The following is a 10,903-nucleotide window of genomic DNA, read 5'->3' as shown; positions in this document are numbered from 1 at the left end:
GGAGATGTTGATGACTAGAAGAGCACATCTAGTGGAGCTTTCTTTCTTGGAAAGAAACTTGTTTCATGGGCCAACAAGAAGAAGTCATGTACTTCTTTATCTACTGCTGAAGTTGAGTATGTTGTTTCTGCTACTAACTATACACAAGTTCTATGCATGAAATAAATGTTGAAGGATATAAGGGTGGATTGTAATGAACCGATAGTTATTCACTGTGATAACTCTATTGCTATTGAGATATCAAAGAATCTGGTATTTGATTCTAAGACTAATAACATATCTATCAAGTATAAATTTTTGAAGAAGAAGGTGAAAGCAAATGAATTCAGACTAGTTTATGTAAACACTAAAGAGTATATTGCAAACATTTCACCAAACCTTTGCCTAAAGAATCATTTGAGTACTTCAGAGACAGAATGGGGTTTCTGCCCCTCCGATGGAGACCTAAGTGATGCTGATTGCAATCAATCCGACATGCATTATCAGAGCTATTATTCATTCCAGATTGATGTGGTGGTGCTACTATGCAGGGGGAGTAGTCAGTTGTGTAGTTCAAAAGACTTATGACTTATCTCTGATATTTATGTCAGATTTTTGCCATTGATGTCAAAGGGAAAGAGATATTCTTGTGAAAAACATAAAGGGGAAAACATAAGGGAGATATATATTCATAAGGGGGAGAGATCAAATATTAACAAAGATATCATTCACAGGGGGAGTTTGGTTCAGAGCTTCATTGCTATATCTTTTTGTGGGAGATTGTTGGTTGCCTTCCATTTGGGGAGACTTGGTTGACATTTCTTGGCACTTCGATGTTTTTCACATCTAGTATTACCATCAATGCCAAAGGGGAAGATTGTTGGCTATTTGGAGGAATTCATTATATGTTGCATTTTTGTTTAGTCATTGATGGCGACACTATCTATTTTGGTTGTTTACCAGTTTCTGATAGGTTCCGAACAAGAAAACTTTTGACAAGTTGATTGTTCTTTTTAGTTTTGCACCAAATGAAGTGTTGATTGTGAATTTTTTTAAGTTGATGCAAGAAATGAAATTTGTGTTGTTGATTTTAAGCACCAAAATAAATGAATCCTAACTTGCAAAGGAAGAAAATTTGTGGGATTTGAGTTTGTTGTTCTTTTTATTATTGCACAATGAGGTTCTTTTTAGGCCCAAGCTGAAAAGTTTGATTTTTTTTTTTTAATTTATTTATTTATTTTTAATTTTTTTTAGAGCCCAAAATGAAGTGTGAAGTTAATGCTTTAAGCCCAAAATAGAAGAAAGTGAATTTATTTTATCCAACTTTGAAAAAAAAAGTTAAAGAAAAAAACTCAAATGCTTTTTAATTTGTCTCCTTCAATCCTGCATAAACAATTACACAGTTAGTCAAAAATAAAAATAAAATGGAGTATAGGTGGGCTTCCACAAGCCTAAGTTTTTTATTTTTGGTTACAAAGTAAAAAAATTACAACTCTTTGTTACAATAGCGCCACTCTGTGTAAACATAGAAGTGCTATTTAACATGAAAGCATTAATTTAATGATAGATGCGCTAAAATAATTACAAATGCGCTAAAATATGGTCAATAGCGCTAAAAGATTCTGTCGGACAGAAATAAATTCTGGCAAACAAGGAGCACAAATGCGCTAAACTATTGACAGAAACACTACTCTAAATGCAAAAGCGCTAAACTACAATCAATAGTGCTATTTCCCAAACAATGGCGTTATTTTGGTGAACAAAAGTGCTAAAGCACAAACTTTCGTAAGCGCTAAAGTGTGTTCAAAAGCGCCAAAGCGCAACCTGTGTGGCAATTAAAATCACGTAAAATGTTAGTAGTTTTAAAACTTTTGGTGTTGGATTTACGTCAGGTTCACCAAATGATGCTCTGCAAAAAAGGAAGGATTAGAAAAACCTGTTTGATTGCTATACACACAAAAGGAAATACAAGAAATAGATATTAGTCATTAGTGTTAGCAAATCAAACATTAAACACTATCCTAAGCAAGCATATCAAGAAATACACTCCTTCCTTGTTCCTCTCCTCTCCAAGTTCCAAATGAGTGTAGCTCTCAACAACTTTTTGCACTATAGATTCCTTATGGAGGTTCAAGATTGAAAATGATTTAACTATGCAAATGCAAGTGTAAAACAAACTAATATTAGATGTTATGAAATGAAAATAATTTATTTTAGTCCAAAATAACAAGATATTAGTGATTTATGCTAAATGCTCTTCTCTAAAATTGACTATAAGGTAAATGCATACAAATTTTCAGGATCTGGATTATGATGGAATGTGCTCTATTTATAGGAAAAATGGAGGCAATGGATGGCTGAGATTGAGTAATCTCAACAAGGGTCAGGATTGAATGGTTTAAGATCCATGTGAGGACTTTCAACCTAATCCTAGGATGACAAGTGTCAACACGAGATAGGTTGAGAGGAGAGGAAAGAAGCATTAAATGCTTGACATGACCTGAGGGTTAACTTGGGAGGTAAGGTTAAGGTTGAGTTGAGTGGATAAATTAATTATTCAAAGAATAGTGCTTTTATCCAATAGATAAACTCTTGTGTAAGAGTTAGTGAGGATAACCATGGTCAAAGCAATAAATGCTTGAGGAGACACATGGGTTACATGAGGGTTGAGTTAGAGGTCAAAGTCTCTAACCATGGGTGCAAGTGGATTTAACCATAAATGGTTATGTAAAAGTCTTTAATGGTTTGGAAGACTTTATAGGTTAACCGTTTGAAGACATAAAGCCTTAAATGCTTTTCAAAGACTTTGAGGGCTTTGAAAAGTGACTCCAAGTTGCTTAGGAATGTGACAATAATTAGGGGATGGATTAGGCTAATTAGGAATGGTTAGAAAGTGGTTAGAAGAGTCTAGAAGGGGATTAGGATTGCAAGTGGGTTTGGTGGGTGAGGGAAAATAGGATTTTTATTAAAATAAAATTCATTTATTTCAACAAATAGGTGCAACTTGCATTTTTAAGAGAATGCAAGTGGGGGGGGATTTAATGATTTAAATAAATGTTTTATTTAATTTATTTAAAAGAGGAAATGGGGTTACATTAAATAAATAGGATTTATTCATTTAATTGATTGTGAATTTGATTAATGAATTAATTAAAATAAATTGAATAATTTATTTAATTAATAGGAGAATGTTTGAGGAATAATTAATTAAATGTTAATTTAATTAACTGATGGCTAGTGGGTTATTAATCAAATAAATAAAAAATATTCATTTAATTAAACTGGACAGATTTAAGTGACTACAATTTCAATAGTAGTGTCAATTGTTTGTCATTTAATTTCTCTTGCATCTAATATGATCAAGTTGTTAACGTTGGTTTGTTTAAAAAAAATTCTCATACAATTAATATTCTTTAGAGTTTTAAGAAAGTAATTTTTTTAATTGAAATAGGAAATCCAATATTACACAAATACTTATTATTATTTTATATACATAACATTTAAAATCAACTGTTTTAAAAAAAAAATTTACATAATTGATTTCAGAAGCTACTACATTAACATTATAAACTGTGAAAATCATATACACAAAACAAAAATTAAGTATAAAAGAAACTTGCCTGAAGGCTTGAGCAAAACAAAAATTAAGTATAAAAGAAACTTGCCTGAAGGCTTGAGCAAAACAAAAATTGAGCAAAACAAAAATTAAGTATAAAAGAAACTTGCCTGAAGGCTTGAGCATAAACTGATTAGACATATCTCACTATAAGTTCATTCCGTTTTCTGTGTACAGCTGATTATTCTGATTTACTCTGTAATTCTTGATAAGCTTCATATAATATGCAAGGGAAAAACAACTTTATGTTAACTACTCCAATGGGATTTACCCTCACTCAACAATTACATTATCCAATTTCAGTTCATACACAGGTGGAAACCCACTTTTGGAATAACAAGCGACAGTCTCTCTAAACCCGCGAACACGCACTTTGTTATTGGAAGCACAAGATCGCAGCGAGCCTGAACGATTCTTGGCCACGCAAGTCAGAAACTCGTACAACTTGGCAAACTCATCCCTATTACAATCCACCTCAGCCAGAGCCACAGTGTTAGCTGCTACGTGACATTTCCCTTTCGTTGGATCAAACGAGCACCCGATGTTAATTGAACGATAGTCAGGATCAATTTTGCCACAAGGAATGGTCTTTTCAATTAGGGTTTCTCCCTCCAAGCCCGACCATTCAAAGGCTTCTGCCTGAAACAGAGTCGCGCCTTCTCTATGCACTTTTGCACCTCCACCTATGACTGCACATATTTCGCCTTTTACAACCCTCAGCCTTAGGTCATTGGAGGGCTTCAGATTTTCCACCCAGTTTCCAAAGGAGTACACCTCCCTCCTCATTGACCGAGGCAGCCGGTCACAAATGATATGCATGAACCGGCAGAAGAGTAGATTGATATGGTCATATAGCCATGCTCTCAATGCTGTGCTGAACTCCAATAGGGCTGCTGTAAAGCTCAATAGTGTAGGAATCAGCCAATAGATTTGCCTCGTTTGCAGAAACAACCCTACTAAATTTAAAAACTTGAGCATTTTCTCCTCAGAAATTGTTAAATTTACAGGCAAAACAAAATCATTGTCTAGAATCTTGATGGTGTGATTTTCCAAAATTAAATTATCAAGGACATCTGATATGGTCATGACACCACCTGTGGCTACCTGTTGCCAGAATTCTTTATACCCTTTCAGAAACACAGTGCTCTTGGCCACTTCTGCAAAGTCCAACAAGGTATACCAGATTTTGTCGGTGATGTAATAACACATTTCCCCGTTGAGATACAACTTGTTTTCCTCCCGTCTGTCTAGATGAAATTCAATACCCAAGTAGGACGATCGTACCTGAGTCATGCCATCGCTCAAATTAATTTGCCTTGGCACAGTCGCCTGATCTGCTGGTATGGTCACATGGCAGCGTACAATCTTCCACAGCTTTAAATGACTTGGAAAACCTTTCAGCCGAGTGTAGTCTGCAGAGAGGCCCAAAGGTAAGAGGCACTGACTCAGCAACCAGCCTATTCCACATTGTATGACTGCCCCAGCAGGGGTCAATTTTCCGATCTGCCAAAAACCAAGGCAAAGTTGGAGTGACAGCAACACAGTGCTCAATATTGACTTGCCTGACATCCTTCTTCCCTAAACTACAATATTTTTCCCTATCCTAAATGAAGATTTTTAATGATGTCGAAGATTTTAAATGATGTCTATAAGATCAAACAATCTATAATACTCAAAGCTGAGAACAAAACAATGATTATAAAAGAATCAATAACACAACTTAAAGTAAAGATAAATTATTAATCTTTACGGACTATAATTTACCATCCTTACAATTTGTCAAAAGTGCATATTTGTTTTGCATCTTATTCCTTCACTGGAATCATATTCTTTTTGGCTTGGCATCTCCTTTTTCTCTTTCATCTCATACATTTCGGCAAAGGATTTTCTTTTCCGTCATTATACTTTCTTGAATCATTTTGATTTTTCAAATATAATATGTATACTTTCCTGAATCATTTTCATTTTTTAAACTAAGTATAATTAGATAGTTCTTTATTTTCTTACACATCATTTAATTTAACATCGCACTTGGTAAATAGCAGTTAGATAATACGTTTAGCAACCTCATAAAAGTTGAGACAAGAATTCCGTCCCAAGCTCGAGGTCGTACTGGCTCTCTGAAAACTTCCTCAGAAAACTCCACTTTGTGTGGGACAAGGCGCATGCTATATTCTACATCTTTATATTGTCCAATACGAGCAGAAATTCGAAAGATGCCATAGAAAATATTCAAGTTCTTTATTGTATGAAATACCTAAAGAAATTCACCAAAATGAATACTTCTCTTTTCTCGTCTTATAAAAGAAACATAAACTAGACAGCTCATATGTGCACTCAAATCTTGATGGCGATAGTTCTGGAATATGTTGCTCAAATCCATAGGATGTTGTGGTCCTTTTACAAACAAGCCATCTCTGTCCGAGTTAAAGCTGGGACCGAGTTCCTTCTCTTTGGGAGGGAGACCTGTCTAGTGGTACATGTAAATTATTACTTCATGTGATGCTAATATTTTAAACAAGCGGTGCAATGCATCGAGTTTGCTGTAATAGTGTAGAGCGAGATAAAAGAGTTTATATATATAGAAAAAATAGAGGAAGTTATAGATAAAAATAGAGGGAGAGGGAGAGGCAGAAATAGAGATATACGTGACACTGTAATAGAGATAGAGAGAGGAGAGGTAGAGTGAGAAAGATAGCGGCGGGGGAGAGAAAGGAGGATAGGAGAGGAGAGGCCGAAGATAGGTAGATAGAGAGGGGGAGGGGGGGAGGAGAGGCCGGAGATAGGTAGAGAGGATGAGAGAAAAGAGTTACTATATAAAACAAGTAGTAGATATTATGTAATTATATTATATTTAAGTTATTAATGGAGAATATATATTATAATAATTTAATGTTATTTTACAATAATATAATTTTTATTACAATTACTAGTTAAATTTGTAAATAATGTACAGATATAATAGAGCAAACCATATTAGTTCAATGAAACAAAACTTTTTTCCCAAACATGTGAAGCTAATTAAATAAATTATATTATTTATTATATTTATATACAAATTACATAATATATAATAATGTTTATATAATAAAAATTATATTATAATTATATCTTATAATGTAAATTCATTTTAAAAAATATATTATGATTATAAATTTAATAATTAAGTAAAAATTTAAAAATAATATAACTATAAACTAATAAATCATTTTTCACCACATATTAATGATAATGATTAAAAACACTATAACACTCAACAATTTCTTTGTATAACTAATTATATGTAATATATTTAATAATTATTATTGGATAAAAATTTCATATATATTTGTAAAGAATTTTGAGACAATTTGAGAATAAAGTGATGAAGTATTTTAGACAATTTGAAAATAGAGTAATAATATATTTTCAAATCATTTGAAAATAAAGTAATAAAGTATTTTCAAACAATTTAAGAATAAAAGAGTAAAATATTTTGGATAACTTAAAAATAAAATAGTTAAATATCTTCAAACAATTTGAAAATAAAATAGTCCTCACCAAGCTTGTGAAGGAAATTGACGATGATATGTAATGGTAGGACGATATGCTCAAATGGCTTTTTGTTCATATGAATGTGATGATAAGTAAGATAAATAGGTTGGAGGTGGTTACTGAAGCTGAAGCTAGGGCTAATACATGGCTTGAGGGACTGGATGAGGACAAAGTCTAGAAGGCCGCTAATGAATTTGTTGGTTTAATGGAGAATTGGGACAAGGTGAACGAGCGACTCAATGACCTAGATGCTAAGATTAAAATGATTGGGACAAAATTGAAGATGGAAGAAATTAGGAAATCCCAAGAGGCCCTTAAATTAAATTTGAGGAGGCCAAATTGACTTGCAAGAATGTACCCAACATGCATAACTCTTCTCTACATGTTATCCCGACCATTTAGGTTGAGCTTAATAGGAAAAGGGAGAAGAAGTGCAAGCAGATTGAGGCTATGATTGCGAGTGCAAGCCCCACAGAGTCCCTAGTGAAAGCTACCCTAGATTCCGCTCTGGTGTCTTCTAGCTCTAGGTTTGGGTCCTCCAAAAAGGTGTCATTTTTTGACAAGGTCCTAAGTTTATACCAGGATTGGCAGGATAAAAAATTCCCCAAGTAGTTGGTCATCCCTTTGTGCCTTTCATGGGTGTTTTTGCTAGTTTTTTGTTTTCTAGGTAGTCTATTATTTTGGCTTTGCTTTTGCTGGTAATTTAGTTTCTTTGTTGGTTCTCAGGTGTCCCTGCTAGGTTATTTCTTTTTATTATTGGGTTTTTTGTTGTTGTTGTTGTTTGTACATCCCTAATGCACCCCAAGTGTTTCTTTGCGGATATGTAATGGTACGTGCCTATCCCATTTTTATTAATCAAAACAATTTGAAAATAAAATAGTAAAATATATTTTAAACAATTTAAAAATAATAATAAAATATTTTTAAATAATAAAAAAGAAACAAAACATTCTTAAAAAAATAATTTTCATATAACAAAACATCTTTCAACAAAATGTAGTTTCAAGATTTGAAATGAAAGAACCAATATTTTAACAAAATATTTTATAAGGACATTTATTTGATGTAATGTATTAAATTAAGTAAAAATATGTAAAATTGAATTTTACACTTATTATTTTGAATATAAACTAATAGAATGAAAGAAAAATGATACCTTTGTAATCATTTAAAATAAAAATTAAATGTAGATTATAGAATTTTTGTTCAAAATTTTAAATTCTTTGTAATGATTGGTTAAATTAAAGAAAAAGTAGAATTCAATGAATGTGCTAGTATCTTTTCTTGGTGGGAACCAGAAATAGTTGAAATATTTATTATTACATGTTAATAATATATGTAAAAGTTGTTCAAAGGTATCATTTTACACCCATGTCTTGATGATATCTTGGAGACGTTATGATATAGATATAAAAAATTATTATCACCTTTAAATTTTAAGTAACAACAATCATCCATAATTTATATTTTTCAAATTTGATACTTTTTCACCTATTAATTTTTAGTTGTAAAGAATTGATATCATTGATGAAATTTAAAAAGTGTAACTAATAATGCAAGTTCACCTACTCGAAACACTTGATAAACACCTCTGAGAATGATACACTAAAGACTAAAACTAATTGAATATAGAAAATAAATTTTAAAAGCTATGCTAAATTTTAATTCTAGGTCACACCACTTGTACATGGTTATTCTAATGTATTACACATGAATACATTCTTTCCTTCTCTTTCTTATAATAAGGATGTCCATACCACCTTTATCCATGTCACAATTACATATATCCGTAAGGAAAACAAAAAAATTACATATAAATAATGGAATCAGACTCAACTTTTGCAAACTAGACATAGTGTGTCGCTCCACTATCTCCCGATACTAAAAAATGGCTTCTACGTCTACAATCTTATGTTCTCTTAAATCTTAGAAATAAATTTCTCTACATGAACATCTACATCCTCCTTGTTCACCCCAAAATCTATTCCTTTCTCGGTCTTTTCCCACCACACACTATTTTTTATCCTGGAAGGTGAAGCCCTAAATGCTTACCCCTTCAATTTCAACTCCTCGGAGATCACTTGATATTTGTCTTCTACTAGAGAATTGCCACCTGCGTCTTCAGTTAACCTTGATTTTCTTCTATCAATATTGTCAAAGTCCATGGAAGAAGAGGGTGGAATAGAGTAGTAGAAATTAGTGACATACAAAAAGTGATCCTTCCCAAGATAGAACACAAAATCCCCAACAATAAGCCCCATGGTTTTAAAAAGGCCCACCAGTGTGGGAGTCTCTCCCTTCATAGATCAAAAGAAAGGAAACATTACATCATATATCATGGTGTAAGGACAAGGAGATTCCTACATCAAAATCCTAGATGTATTGCATATCATCGTTAAAAAAAAAATCAAGATTAGATACATGAAACACATTAATGGGCTCAAAATCATCCTTCATCACACAGTGCTTGAAAATGAACCAATATTGAATCTTCTCTTCCTTACCCTCCCTATTCAACTCAAATATTGCAGAGAAAACCAAAAATCTCTCATTTGGATGTCATTCTTTGGAAATAGAAGGCTAAATATTTCTTACAACCATATTTTCCTAACCTTTCTTTCCCAATCCTCCAAGCCAATTGTCTGGGCCAACATAGTGAAAATGTGTCAATACACCTCTCTATCATGTACATGTTTATGAGAGGCATAACACCCTTTTAACACCATCAAAATAGCCTACCTAACCTTATTATCCTCACATTTGAAGAGTCTTTTTCCTGATCTTTAGTGCTTTCATCACCATACTTACAGTTTGCACCAAATATAGATATCATGCTTGTGAGCTGCACTTATGCATTTTGTATTCCTTTCCTACTTGTTGTTTTTGTGAAGGTAGCCCACCTATTTATAGTAGCTTAAAATGAATTCTCCTATGAATGAGACTACATTTTGTCACTATCTTTTGACCCTTTATTAACATAAAATGTGAACCTTTACCGACTTAACATGTACATTGCTAAGTTAAACCTTTGAAGATCTATCAATGTCAATTTACTTATCTGTTCTCATGTACTTGTGTTTGCCTTTATCCTACAAACCTTGATATCTCAAATCTTTGGAAATATATCAATGTCAGTTCATTTATCTCCTCTCATGCACTTGTGTTTGTCTTTATCCTACAAACCCTGTTATGATATCTCACTCTTGGAATAGATGTATGTTTTATGATGTCTATCTTGTATTGTTGTTTTGGAGAATATATGGAGTTTTATTCACCATTTTTCCGCTTTGATAATGTATTTTTTCATCAAACTCAAAGCTTATTTTATTTTTATTTTTACGGTTCAATGACACCTGACAATATGTACCAACCAAACTATGCACATGGTGAATAGTGAAGATAAAAGGGTGGTCAAAAAACTAAATGGCCACACACTCCTAACATTAAAGTGAAAAATACGAGCAGACCCATGTATGGATAAACACTTAAAGTTAGGTGTTATTTGATTTTGTAATTGGATATTTTAAAAAAAATTATTCTTGTATACACACACACACACACACACACACACACACACACGAGACATGCTTACATGACATGTCATGTTGGTTATACTATTTATGCATTTATATATAATCCTCAAAACTAGTAAAAATAGATGTTTTTAGGGCTCAAACATGAAACATGTTTATGCTTTATTAATGCTCTCTCTCTCTCTCTCTCTCTCTCTCTCTCTCTCTCTCTCTCTCTCTCTCTCTCTCTCTCTCTCTCTCT

General features: G+C 32.8%; 1 protein-coding gene across 1 annotated transcript; it reads right to left on the bottom strand.

The window, feature by feature from the left end:
* Nucleotides 1–3,722: 3,722 nt before the first annotated feature.
* Nucleotides 3,723–5,832, bottom strand: LOC131051992 (uncharacterized). Its single transcript, XM_057986588.2, has 2 exons — nucleotides 5,369–5,832; nucleotides 3,723–5,098 (listed from the first exon to the last, which is right to left on the bottom strand). The coding sequence occupies exon 2, from the start codon at nucleotides 4,886–4,888 to the stop codon at nucleotides 3,869–3,871; it is 1,020 nt and encodes a 339-aa protein (XP_057842571.2). The 5' UTR covers nucleotides 4,889–5,098; nucleotides 5,369–5,832; the 3' UTR covers nucleotides 3,723–3,868.
* Nucleotides 5,833–10,903: the final 5,071 nt, after the last annotated feature.

Source organism: Cryptomeria japonica, chromosome 2, assembly GCF_030272615.1.
Source record: "Cryptomeria japonica chromosome 2, Sugi_1.0, whole genome shotgun sequence".
NCBI classification, from domain to species: domain Eukaryota; kingdom Viridiplantae; phylum Streptophyta; class Pinopsida; order Cupressales; family Cupressaceae; genus Cryptomeria; species Cryptomeria japonica.
Note: the sequence above shows the minus strand (reverse complement) of the source record. Positions and strands in the feature narration are given on the sequence as shown.

Excerpts from the sequence above, each read along its gene's own strand:
- LOC131051992 (XM_057986588.2), bottom strand. The coding sequence starts at position 4,888 with ATGACTCAGGTACGATCGTCCTACTTGGGTATTGAATTTCATCTAGAC.